We start from the raw sequence: 13,561 nt of genomic DNA, 5'->3' as shown, positions 1-13,561 counted from the left end.
TCTAATGGAAGTTATCTAGCTATAACCTGACAATGAAGACCTATATCTGAGTCTAATGGAAGTTATCTAGCTATAACCTGACAATGAAGACCTATATCTGAGTCCAATGGAAGTTATCAAGCTATAACCTGACAATGAAGACCTATATCTGAGTCTAATGGAAGTTATCTAGCTATAACCTGACAATCAAGACCTATATCTGAGTCTAATGGAAGTTATCTAGCTATAACCTGACAATGAAGACCTATATCTGAGTCTAATGGAAGTTATCTAGCTATAACCTGACAATGAAGACCTATATCTGAGTCTAATGGAAGTTATCTAGCTATAACCTGACAATGAAGACCTATATCAGAGTCTAATGGAAGTTATCTAGCTATAACCTGACAATGAAGACCTATATCTGAGTCTAATGGAAGTTATCTAGCTATAACCTGACAATGAAGACCTATATCTGAGTCTAATGGAAGTTATCTAGCTATAACCTGACAATGAAGACCTATATCTGAGTCTAATGGAAGTTATCTAGCTATAACCTGACAATGAAGATCTATATCTGAGTCTAATGGAAGTTATCTAGCTATAACCTGACAATGAAGACCTATATCTGAGTCTAATGGAAGTTATCTAGCTATAACCTGACAATGAAGACCTATATCTGAGTCTAATGGAAGTTATCTAGCTATAACCTGACAATGAAGACCTATATCTGAGTCTAATGGAAGTTATCTAGCTATAACCTGACAATGAAGATCTATATCTGAGTCTAATGGAAGTTATCTAGCTATAACCTGACAATGAAGACCTATATCTGAGTCTAATGGAAGTTATCTAGCTATAACCTGACAATGAAGACCTATATCTGAGTCTAATGGAAGTTATCTAGCTATATCGATCAGAGCAGAGCTGAAGAACAGAGTGTCGGAGAAAGCTGATTATGATGAAGATGATGATGACAGGTCAGTATTTACCGGGATGTAGTTAGAATTGATGTAGTCGTCGAATGGACTCCCATGGATGGACAGTTTCACTCTAGAGGACTCATCTGGGATTTGGGAAAGAGGAGGAATGAGGATCGATAGAAATGAAAGAGAATTCTTATCACTCTGCCCCAGTGGCAACCTGTCATCCAGAGCCCCATCTTTTTTGAGCCCCACATTTTTAACAGGCTTGGCTGTTTTGCATGTTATTTTGGCATTAATACGTGTCACATATTAGTTTGCAAACAATGTAAAAATATATATATCATTGAGTTAATAAAACTGCATACAAACAAGGTCTCTTTTTTGTTTTCTTGAGTATTGCAGCTCCAAAATGCTGGTGTTCCAGCCTAGCTCAGTCCTTTCTGTGGTAGTGGGGCAAGCCAGCAGAAAATACAGAGCGTTGCGCTGTGATTGGCTCTGTGTTCTGTCACTCATGGGGACACTACGTCACCGCAAAGTTAAGGGGAGACCTCAAATTCTAGCCCTTTGGCTTCTGACATAGAGTTATATTATAAGTGCCCATCCAAGAAGACTCAAGGTTATTGGCCACAGATAAAATGATGTCAAATCACGTTATATCTACAGTATTTGATTGGACTGATCATGTCAACATACTTTCAAAATCATAGCTAACGGTCATGATCATGAATCAAGTCAACAATCTACTGGCAAATCCTTTTCAATCCTTGTCATATGAAGATAAATAATGAAGAGAAATTATAGATAAAACGTATCTGTGCTCATCGGCCATTGGATATAAACATTACACAACAAGTTGAAATGGCAAATTCAACTATGAGTGGTTTGGAAGGAAGTGAGCACAGCACAACAACGTAAGTCCAAAAATGTATTATATGCTGCTGCATAAATGATGGAATATACCAGGGAGATATGTATACTGTAGCTAAGATAGTAATAATGTTACAACGTGTATATTGTGTAGTAAGCTGTTAGTAGCCCATGTGCCTCACGCTAATAATTTGGTCCCTTTTCTGACTTTGTGGTGCACATGCAGCCTCTAGTCAAACTCTGAGCTATTGAATAAACAAAGGAGTTAGTTAGTCTGTTCGACAATGAGGATGGATTGGATATGATAAGCAATGGTAGCTGCGGCTAGCTGTGGCAGGGGCCATTGTCATGGAGACAGGGGTCAAGGGTCAGGGGTTATGGTAGACTCACAGGGAAGCACATTGTTGTAGCGGTTCTTAGACTTGTTCTCCGGGGCTTCAGCGCTGCGTTTAGCTTGGGCTGTTCCCACTGGCTTCAGGTCCTAGAAGGAGAGGGAGACATTAGGCCACCAGGCACCAGTAGCGAACAAGCAAACACAGGCATATTTACCGAATACAGAAAATCAACTGCTGCCTGATGGAATATCCATATCATGTGTATGATTGAATAAATAGCTTTATGTTTTACCTCAAACTCCTCGGCGAAACCACAGTTGGAGTCTGCTTTCTGCCTCTTGTAATAAGCCTCGTAGTCCTCCACCCTCACGGCCACGCTTCTGCTCATAGAGACACAGGAGACAAGCATTAACACAAACACATGCGTGACACCAAGCGACAGTGCTGCATCATTCAATGTGTCAAGTTTACTGTTACCATAAGAGTTAATACTCACACTTTAGCTCTGGAAATAAAGAGAGAGAAATAAAAAGAGAGTTATGTTAGCAGTTAAATAAAAACCTAAGTAATTTTATGACAAATATTCTCTTATTTTGCTATTACAGAATTACAGTTTCATTAACTTTCAAACTGAGACAGAAACAAGTGAAAGATCAGAAGAAATCACCTCATGGAGTGAATCTGGATGTCTGAAGTGTCTTTCTTGGTTTGTCTGTAACAACAAAAGCACACAAAAATCACATGACCTTCCAAAAACATCTAATTTATCGAGTGATGATGATGATGATGATGATCGCTCACCTCCTCCAGTGGATGATTAAGCCAACGGTGATGATGAAGAGGATGGCAAAAACTCCAATCGTTACCCCGACAGCCACACCGATGACAGCTACAGAGAAGAAGGAAGAGAAAAAAAGGTAAGAGGACGCCTTGTGATACACTCCAAAAACCTTCATCATGCCTTTTATGACCCTATAGCGTATTATAAGATTTGCTATAAGCATTCATAACAGGTCAAAGTGCCTTATAAGTGCCTATATGACTACATTACTATGAATCCTTTTATAAATGTATTACATACAGGTGGTTTGTACAGTAAAAGAGCTGTAGCTACATGGGTCCTGAGGGAGTTCCACAGGACTTTGGTTGAACAGAGTTATCGAGACATAACGGTTTTAATATCTGTCAACGTCTTGTGTGAAAACATTCACTTTCAAATTGTGAGGGTAATTATGTTGTTATATTCTATCCTATTCCATCAAATTTGAGCCTACATTGCAATTGCAATTGTTTTTATCACATACCATTAATGCCAGTCTTGCAGGTGAGGATTTGGATGGTGCTGGAGCTCCCACAGCCCAGAGTGGTTACAGTCAGGGTGTAGTCTGTATTGTGCTTAAGGTCAGAGATTGTGTGGCCACAGGCTGGCGTACAGTCACCACTAGTGTTATAGTGTACCTAAACCAATAAATAAATCATTAAATTATTAATGAAATCAATAATGAATTAATAAAATTAATCAATCAATCAATCAGCCAGTCATAAATGTATTCATTCAATCAATCAATATTTGTTTTTATTTTGTGACCAATATTTACTGTACTCACCTGGTCCTGGGGGAGTTGGTTGGTTTCATAAGCAGTGATCTGGAAGCCCTGTTTCAGACCTTTGGGTTTGGTCCAGGACAGGATCACCTTGGGGCCGTTAGGAGAGTCACACTTCAGGTTGGACACAGGGCTGGCATCTATGGCACAGTGAAGGAGACACAGAGGTTTTCAGTTTAGATTTGTATTACTAGGAAATGTGTAGATCATGTCTGAATTTCATTACAATTACAAGACATCAAAACACAGTTCAAAAATAAAATACATCTAAAATAAGATCCATATCTGGATCAGTGTCTGTAGGTGATAGTAAATCTGGATCGGTGTCTGTAGGTGATAGTAAATCTGGATCGGTGTCTGTAGGTGATAGTAAATCTGGATCAGTGTCTGTAGGTGATAGTAATGATAGTATGTCCTTTATAAATCCCTATATGCATTATCAATCCATCACACAATAGTGGTACAGTATGGTAGCCTACATGTGAAAGCATGTAAAGCATGTTATGATCTTACTGGTGCATCTGGAGTTTGAGACTGGAGCTCCCTTTGTTCCGTCAGCTGTCTCTGTTGTCACGGTGAAATTATACAGACTACCAGGAACCAATTGATCGAGGATTAGGTTTTCCATAAGTGTGGTTGTGTTACTGATGATTAACCCAGAGTTGGTCCAGATCACATAGTAGTGGTAGCCTGGTTTGTGATCCACAGGCTTGATCCAGGTCAATGTTATGTTCTCCTCTGCTGTCACTACACTGAGGGACTGGACACTCTCTGGTCCTGGGAAATGAGATGTAATGGAGTATAGAGAGGTTAGTGTAACAATAGCTATGAATACAGAATACAAACGTCTCAGGGCTGGGATTGTAAGTGGGTGTGCTTGAGTGTATGTGTTCAGAAATTAGTCTGTGTGTGTGTGCATGCTTGCATGTCATGTATGTAGTGTGTGTGTGTGTGTGTGTGTGTGTGTGTGTGTGTGTGTGTGTGTGTGTGTGTGTGTGTGTGTGTGTGTGTGTGTGTGTGTGTGTGTGTGTGTGTGTGTGTGTGTGTGTGTGTGTGTGTGTGTGTGTGCTTGTATGTCATGTTTTTAGTGTGTGTGTGTGTGTGCTCGCATGTCATGCATGTAGTGTGTGTGTGTGTGTGTGTGTGTGTGTGTGTGTGTGTGTGTGTGTGTGTGTGTGTGTGTGTGTGTGTGTGTGTGTGTGTGTGTGTGTGTGTGTGTGTGCTTGTATGTCATGTTTTTAGTGTGTGTGTGTGTGTGTGCTCGCATGTCATGTACAGTGGCAAGAAAAAGTATGTTAACTCTTGGAAATACCTGGATTTCTGCATAAATTGGTCATAAAATTTGATCTCATCTTCATCTAGGTCACAACAATAGACAAACACAGTCTGCTTAAACTAATAACACAAACAATTATACGTTTTCATGTCTTTATTGAACACACCGTGTAAACATTCACAGTGCAGGGTGGGAAAAGTATGTGAACCTTTGGATTGAATAACTGGTTGACCCTCCTTTGGCAGCAATAACCTCAAACAAACGTTTTCTGTAGTTGCAGATCAGACCTGCACAGCAGTCAGGAGGAATTTTGGACCATTCCTCTTTACAAAACTGTTTCCGTCCAGCAATATTCTTGGGATGTCTAGTGTGAACTGTACTCGAGGTCATGCCACAGCATCTCAATTGGGTTGAGGTCAGGATTCTGACTAGGCCACTCCAGAAGGTGTATATTCTTCTGTTGAAGCCATGCTGTTGTTGATTTACTTCTGTTGTTTGGGTTGTCCTGTTGCATCACCCAACTGTCTACATCATTGTTTGGGAATTAAGTTTTCTGTCGATGATAGCAAGCTGTCCAGTCCCTGAGGCAGCAAAGCAGCCCCAAACCATGATGCTCCCTCCACCATACTTTACAGTTGGGATGAGGTTTTGATGTTGGTGTCCTGTGCCTTTTTTTCGACACACATAATGTTGTGTGTTCCTTCCAAGCAACTCAACTGTAGTTTCATCTGTCCACAAAATATTTTGCCAGTTGCGCTGGAACATCCAGGTGGAACATCCAACTGGAACATCCAGGTGCTCTTTTGCAAACAACAGTGGCTTCTTCCGTAGTGTCCTCCCATGAACACCATTCTTGTTTAGTGTTTTTTTACGTATCGTAGACCCGTCAACAGAGATGTTAGCATGTTCCAGAGATGTCTGTAAGTCTTTAGCTGAAACTCTAGGATTCTTCTTAACCTCATTGAGCATTCTGCGCTGTGCTCCTGCAGTCATCTTTGCAGGACGGCCACTCCTAGGGAAAGTAGCAACAGTGCTGAAATTTCTTCATTGATAGACAATTTGTCTTACCGTGGACTGATGAACATCAAGGCTTTTAGAGATACTTTTGTAACCCTTTCCAGCTTCTTAATCGTACGTCTTCTGAGATCTCTTTTGTTCGAGGCATGGTTCACATCAGGCAATGCTTCTTGTGAATAGCAAACTCAAATTTTGTGAGTGTTTTTTATAGGGCAGGGCAGCTCTAACCAACATCTCCAATCTCATCTCATTGATTGTACTCCAGGTTAGATGACTCCTGACTCCAATTAGCTTTTGGAGAAGTCATTAGCCTAGGGGTTCACATACTTTTTCCAACCTACACTGTGAATGTTTAAATTATGTATTCAATATAGACAAGTTTAAGCACACTGTGTTGGTCTATTGTTGTGAATTAGATGAAGATCAGATCAAATTTGATGACCAATTTATGCAGAAATCCAGGTAATTCCAAAGGGTTCACATACTTTTTTTTGCCACTGTGTGTGTGTAGTGTGTGTGTGTGTGTGTGTGTGTGTGTGTGTGTGTGTGTGTGTGTGTGTGTGTGTGTGTGTGTGTGTGTGTGTGTGTGTGTGTGTGTGTGTGTGTGTGTGTGTGTGTGTGTGTGTGTGCTCGCATGTCATGTATGTAGTATGTGTGTTTTGACACTCACTGGTCATGACCAAACTGCTCCAGACCTTCTCACTCTGGAGCTCTAGCACTCCCACTGTAGCCACAGAGATATTGTAGGGTGTTCCAGAGGACAGATTGGGCAGTGTGCGACTGGTGTTTGTCAGAGGGACCGTCTTGTTGTCTAGCTGCGTTGACAGGTAGGTCATTAGGTAACTGAAGGTGGTGTTGGCCATCAGAGGAGCTTCACCCCACTCCACAGAGATAGAACTAGTGGTCTTCTCCAAGACCAGGATGGGCCCAGGCTGGTTGGGATCTGAGAGAGATTTGGACAGAAATGTCAGTTTATCTAAGTTGCCAATAACATCTGTGAAATGAATTTCCTTGTACAAATAATCTTGAAAGTTATCTCTGGTTAAGTGAGAAAGAAAAAAACATTTGTCTTAGATTAAACAGTCGAAAACAAATGAATGAACTCTAACAGATAAAAGAGGCATGCTGAGTAGAACTCTGGGCCTTTTCCCTCCATCTCCTCCCTCAAACTCACAAGTTGCTGTAGTTGCAGGTTCTGATGAAGCGTTGAAGGGCCCACTGATAGTGGTCACCACGGCTGTGTACTTTCTGCCAGCTGACAGGTTAAGGAAGGATGTTGACCGAATGCTGGAGTTCAGCCAATCTGAGAAAAGGACCTTGTTCAGATAGACTATATAATGCTCTACGTTTCCTCTGGGTGCTTCCCAGCGCACCACTATGGTACTGTTGCTACCATTGTTGTCGATGAACGTATTGACAGACTCAGGCTCTGGTAGAGAGGGAGAGAGGAACAGAGAGGGGGGATGTTAAAAGAAGAGAGGGGGAGATATGAAGCGATATGAACTCCTTTTGAGAGTTTTTAGAAAAACACCAAATAACTAAAAAGGTAAAAAGGAAGGAGATCTGACTTGTGTACTGAGAGGTTGAGACGGATTCTCCCTCTATGCTGTTCAGTGCCTTGACGGAAACACTGAAGGTGCATCTGGTTCCTGGTGTGAGTTCTGAGATGAGGTCCCCCTCTCCTGTCTCCGTGGTGCGGTTTGTGGGAGCGGACACGCACCCCTCAGTCTGGATACGGTATGTGTAACCACTCTGGTACTGAGGTGGTTTGGTCCAGGTCAGGTTCACAGTGGTTGTGTTCACTGTAGAGGCTACCAAACCACTAACGGCGAATGGTCCTGGAAACAGAGGATCTTAGGTTAGTCTTCAGTATACAAAGAAGTGAATACTGATCAACATATGCTGTACTCTTATTAATACCAATTTAGAAAGATAAAATAACTCTTAAAGTTAAACTGAGATTAGCTTTATTGCCATGGGAACATACTTGTAAAATAAGACACCGTCACCGGGGTTGCCATGGTGCCGTCCCCTGTGAGTGTTGTCACTGTAAAGGTGTAGTTGCTCCCAGACTGTAGCCCGGGGATGGTGGTGTTGTAGTTGCTCCCAGACTGTATCCCGGGGATGGTTTTCATGGTGGTGTTTGTGGTGACAGACCGGTTGGTGACCTCCACTCTGAAGGAGTAGCCTGGTTTGCTCTCTGGTTGAAACCAGACTAGAGTCACACTGGTGGTTGTGATTCCTGCCTCAATCAGCCTGATCACAGACTGGGGCCCTGGGACAAAGGAACAACAAAGATAATTAACGAAAATGTTCAATCTGTGTGAGTGTACACATGAGTGTTTGTGTAACGGACGTCATGCTTGGCGAGTACCGCTTCCTCCTGATTCGGCTCAAACCCAGGACCTCCTTGCTAGCACATGTGCTGTGTAGATACAGTGTAAATGTTTGTGTTCAGTAGTCACTCACTGGTAGAGTTGGCCGTCGTCGCCACTGTGCTCTGGTAGTCAAACGGCCCTACAGTTACCACAGAGATGTTGTAGAGTGTTCCAGACTGGAGGTTTTTCAGGAGGATCCAGTTGTGTTCCGTCAGGTTCTGCCGGTCCAGATGGAACACAGAGAAGCTGTACTGACCTAGGTCCATGTCCAGGGGTCGGGCCCAGCTGATGTTGATGGAACCAGTGGTCTGGTCCACCACCATGATGCTTCCAGGAGGGTTGGGATCTGGGAACAAGCCAGGGAGAAGTCACTTATGGAAGAGATTGCCGATAGAGTGTCTCAGGCATGGGATGACATCAGACAACATTCCATCTAGATTATGATCTATCTCTGGCATTGTGCTGTATAATATAGAAGGAACTCATGTGGGTTAATGAAGACTTGAAAACCCAGACGTGGAATCTCCACCACCAAATATGAATTCACACAAATTGGTCCATGCTAAACAAATGGAGTACAGTTGGAATGTTGGACTTCTATAAACATGTACTGACTTACACGTTGCATTTGTAACATTTAGTGCCTCAGTGAGTGGTCCACTATTGGTGGCCACTTTGACAACATAGACTTTCCCTGGCTTCAGGTTCTGAAACACAACTGGAGGAAAGTTGTTGGTGATGGTACGGCTGTTCTCCATCACATTGTTTTTGTAGATAGTAACGGTGTAGTTGTCCACCTGTCCCATAGGTTTATGCCAGGTCACACTCATGTTGGTTGTTGTTCCTATGGCGATGAGGTTTTCCACCATCGCAGGTTCTGAAGGGTGGATAGAAGGGGGGAAAAATGAACATTTCACATTTTAGACTAGAGATACAGAGATCTTAAAAGTGTTATGTTAAATGTGTTAATTGTGTCTTTAACTTGGCTTTTTATTTTATCTTTATTTAACTAGGCAAGTCAGATAAGAACAAATTCTTATTTTCAATGACGGCCTAGGAACAGTGGGTTAACTGCTTTGTTCAGGGGCAGAACAACAGATTTGTACCTTGTCAGCTCAGCGATTCGAACTTGCAACCTTTCGGTTACTAGCCCAACGCTCTAACCACTAGGCTCCTACGCTTAGATATGAAATACGCACTGTCACCCGTCTCAGATGAAATCCACTTTGCTAAGTAAAGAATGTAAAAGTGAGAAGGGGAGAAAGCCAAGAAATGAAGGGTTGACGGGAAGAAGGGATCAAGGGAGGAAGGGATGAAGAGTTGAAGGGAGGAAGGGAGGAAGGGTTGAAGGGAGGAAGGGTTGAAGGGTTGAAGGGAGGAAGGGTTGAAGGGAGGAAGGGTTGAAGGGAGGAAGGGTTGAAGGGAGGAAGGGTTGAAGGGTTGAAGGGTTGAAGGGAGGAAGGTTTGAAGGGAGGAAGGGTTGAAGGGTTGAAGGGTTGAAGGGAGGAAGGGTTGAAGGGAGGAAGGGTTGAAGGGAGGAAGGGTTGAAGGGTTGAAGGGAGGAAGGTTTGAAGGGTTGAAGGGTTGAAGGGAGGAAGGGAGGAAGGTTTGAAGGGAGGAAGGGTTGAAGGGTTGAAGGGTTGAAGGGAGGAAGGTTTGAAGGGAGGAAGGGTTGAAGGGAGGAAGGGTTGAAGGGTTGAAGGGTTGAAGGGAGGAAGGTTTGAAGGGAGGAAGGGTTGAAGGGTTGAAGGGTTGAAGGGAGGAAGGGTTGAAGGGAGGAAGGGTTGAAGGGTTGAAGGGAGGAAGGTTTGAAGGGAGGAAGGGTTGAAGGGTTGAAGGGAGGAAGGTTTGTAGGGAGGAAGGGTTGAAGGGAGGAAGGTTTGAAGGGAGGAAGGGTTGAAGGGTTGAAGGGTTGAAGGGAGGAAGGTTTGAAGGGAGGAAGGGTTGAAGGGAGGAAGGGTTGAAGGGTTGAAGGATTGAAGGGTTGAAGGGAGGAAGGTTTGAAGGGAGGAAGGAATGAAGGGAGGAAGGGTTGAAGGGAGGAAGGGTTGAAGGGAGGAAGGGAGGAAGGGTTGAAGGGAGGAAGGGTTGAAGGGAGGAAGGGAGGAAGGGTTGAAGGGAGGAAGGGTTGAAGGGTTGAAGGGAGGAAGGGTTGAAGGGAGGAAGGGTTGAAGGGTTGAAGGGTTGAAGGGTTGAATGGAGGAAGGGTTGAAGGGTTGAAGGGAGGAAGGGTTGAAGGGTTGAAGGGTTGAATGGAGGAAGGGTTGAAGGGTTGAAGGGAGGAAGGGTTGAAGGGAGGAAGGGTTGAAGGGTTGAAGGGTTGAAGGGTTGAATGGAGGAAGGGTTGAAGGGTTGAAGGGAGGAAGGGTTGAAGGGTTGAATGGAGGAAGGGTTGAAGGGAGGAAGGGTTGAAGGGAGGAAGGGTTGAAGGGTTGAAGGGTTGAAGGGTTGAATGGAGGAAGGGTTGAAGGGTTGAAGGGAGGAAGGGTTGAAGGGAGGAAGGGTTGAAGGGAGGAAGGGGGATCTTTAGAACTGTACTTGTGCAGATTATCTTCTCCGTTGAATCAGACTTAACATCCTGGACGACCGTGACCACAGAGCAGTTATAACAGTTCCCAGGATCGAGATTGGTGAAGGTGTACATCTCGACCGTGGTTGGGATGATCTCTACCACACTCTTGGAGATGGTCACCAGATAGGAGTAGGTTGGTTTGTGGTCATTCGGCTTGGACCAGGAAAGTCTGATAGCAGTTGTGTTCAGACCCTCAACCGTGAGGTTACTGACCACGTTGGGCTCTGAAAGGCAAAGAGGGCAGATATCATATTAATATCATCTATTACACAGAATCATTTCGCAGACAGTGTTATACACCTCCTGACTACCCCAGAGTAACTGCAGTTTGCTGGCTGACTAGAATGCACTTGCATTGCTCTTGGATTCCTCTACGAATACCTTTGGAAGTTTAGAACGCTGGCTTACTAGTGTTACAGAACGTGCGTTCTGGAGTTCCTTCGCTTCCCGTTGCTGCTACCGAGGTAACAGTGAAGTTGTAGCCAGTCCCAGGTTCTAGGTCGTTGACTTGTGTGAAGTTGGTACTGACTGTTTTCGGTACAGGGCCTGTAGCCTTTATGTACTGGACTCTATAGGTGTAGTAGTTCTTAACCTCCACGGGGTCAGTCCACTGTAGCCTACATGAGGAGTTGGACAACGGGGTGGCTGTGAGGTTCACCACTGGTTTGGGCACTAGCAGGAAGGGAGAGAAAAAAATATACCTTAAATCAATGATCTTACTAGGATATGAAATGTGTTAAGGCATGTAGGATTATTAGAAAGGTTTCAGAAGATTTCTGCAACATTTTCACAGTCAAAACGTCACCCAGAGCACAGTATACTGTACAGTTGTCACAAGTGTACTCACAGGTACATTCCGATGTATAAACACTGGTGCTTTCTAGATTCTGCGGTCCAATGGTTTTCACTGTGATGGTGTAGCAAGTCCCAGAGGACAGAGAGGTCAGGTTACTGCTGAGACCAGTGGTAGAGGAAGACTGGTTTCTCTCTACTAAACCAGTCCCATTAAGCTGGTAGCTGATGTTATAGGAGATGTCTTGCGCTCCAGTCATTAGACCCGGGGTTGTCCATTGGACAACGAGGGAGCTGGTTGTCCTCTCTGTGATGTTGAGGGGTCCAGGTGGGTTGGGCTCTATGGAGGAGAAATAAGAGTGATGTTAGGAAAGTTGCAAACACAAATTCTCCTTCACACAAACACACATTAGGTAGATTAGCTTTTTCTTTGGGACAAAACCAGAGAAAGCATTCTCACACTCTCATACAAACTTTCATAAACTTCAAACTATAGTAAATGCATAGTATAGGCATCATTGACCATGACTTACTGGTGGCTAACTGGACCCGAGCAGACTTGTTACTAAAGGCTCCAGCTACAGCAGTCACTGTGACCTCATAAACCCTCCCAGGCTGTAACCCAGCAAGGCTGGCCTCCCTGGTCTTTGTGCTTATGCTGGACATATTGTTCCAAGTAGTATTCAGTATGTCCACGCTGTAGCAGTCCACACTCCCGTTACGCAAGGTCCAGGTCACGTTCAGCTGACTGGTTCCTCGTCCCGTAACCACAATGTCCACAGGTTGTTCAGGCTCTGTCAAAAGCACAATCGAAAAGGTTCATTGCAATGACTGATGGAAAATATCGACAGAAAAGAGAAAACCACAACCGATTATGGTTAGATTGTTTAGCCATTTCCGACATTGACATTTTCACCTTATCCATGAATCCATATCCTTTGAATCATAAAATAATACTTGCGAAATAACATACTTGTTAAAGTGGTTGTTTGACTGAAGGCCAGATTGGGAATTTAGCCAGGACACCGGGGTTAACACCCCTACTCTTACAATAAGTGCCATGGGATATTTAGTGACCACAGAGAGTCAGGACACCCGTTTAACGTCCCATCTAAAAGACAGCACCCTACACAGGGCAATGGGAAACATTTTTAGACCTGAGGAAAGAGTGCCTCCTGTTCGACCTCCAACACCACTTCCAGCAGCATCTGGTTTCCCATCTAGGGACTAACCAGGACCAACCAGGACCAACCCTGCTTAGCTTAAGAAGCCAGCCAGCAGTGGGATGCAGGGTGGTATGCTGCTGACTAATATTCTTATTTTCATTCATTTTCTTATTTTACCTTTATTTAACTAGGCAAGTCAGTGAAGAACAAATCCTTATTTACAATGACAGCCTAGGAACAGTGGGTTAACTGCCTTGTTCAGAGGCAGAAAGGCAGATTTCTACCTTGTCAGCTCGGGAATTCAATCTAGCAACCTTTCGGTTACTGGCCCAACGCTCTAACCACTAGGTTACCTGCCACCCCATTGATTGATTGCTTGCTACATCAATTGTTTTTACTTTTGCATTATTTACATACACTATATATACAAAAGTATGTGGACACCCCATCAAATTAGTGGATTTGGCTATAGTGTCTTAGCTCGTATTACTAATTGATATAATAAGAAAGACTCCCGATACAAGGAAGTGAACTGGAGCTTCACATTTACTAAAGCTAGTTAGTACAAGAATAACATAGAGCAACACTGCACATGACCAAGGGCGCTCCGTTCTTAAAGGGCGCTCCGTTCTGAAAGGGCGCTCCGTTC

The 13,561-nt window shown here is 43.6% G+C and overlaps 1 protein-coding gene across 1 annotated transcript in view; it reads right to left on the bottom strand.

The window, feature by feature from the left end:
• LOC120052370 (receptor-type tyrosine-protein phosphatase eta-like) overlaps nt 1–13,561 on the bottom strand; it is a 109,762-nt gene that overhangs the window by 9,907 nt on the left and 86,294 nt on the right. Inside the window, exons 9-27 of the mRNA XM_038999231.1 lie at nt 12,280–12,540; nt 11,802–12,086; nt 11,363–11,626; nt 10,921–11,178; nt 9,002–9,259; nt 8,474–8,728; nt 7,992–8,279; nt 7,573–7,842; nt 7,179–7,433; nt 6,675–6,947; nt 4,225–4,488; nt 3,715–3,851; nt 3,412–3,565; nt 2,909–2,996; nt 2,775–2,819; nt 2,604–2,612; nt 2,400–2,487; nt 2,163–2,253; nt 972–1,045 (exon numbers count right to left, since the gene is read on the bottom strand). Of these exons, the coding sequence (XP_038855159.1) occupies nt 972–1,045; nt 2,163–2,253; nt 2,400–2,487; nt 2,604–2,612; nt 2,775–2,819; nt 2,909–2,996; nt 3,412–3,565; nt 3,715–3,851; nt 4,225–4,488; nt 6,675–6,947; nt 7,179–7,433; nt 7,573–7,842; nt 7,992–8,279; nt 8,474–8,728; nt 9,002–9,259; nt 10,921–11,178; nt 11,363–11,626; nt 11,802–12,086; nt 12,280–12,540 (3,617 nt within the window). The remainder of the gene's footprint in view (nt 1–971; nt 1,046–2,162; nt 2,254–2,399; nt 2,488–2,603; nt 2,613–2,774; nt 2,820–2,908; nt 2,997–3,411; nt 3,566–3,714; nt 3,852–4,224; nt 4,489–6,674; nt 6,948–7,178; nt 7,434–7,572; nt 7,843–7,991; nt 8,280–8,473; nt 8,729–9,001; nt 9,260–10,920; nt 11,179–11,362; nt 11,627–11,801; nt 12,087–12,279; nt 12,541–13,561) is intronic.

The sequence above is a fragment of the Salvelinus namaycush genome, chromosome 8 (assembly GCF_016432855.1).
Source record: "Salvelinus namaycush isolate Seneca chromosome 8, SaNama_1.0, whole genome shotgun sequence".
NCBI lineage: Eukaryota > Metazoa > Chordata > Actinopteri > Salmoniformes > Salmonidae > Salvelinus > Salvelinus namaycush.
Note: the sequence above shows the minus strand (reverse complement) of the source record. Positions and strands in the feature narration are given on the sequence as shown.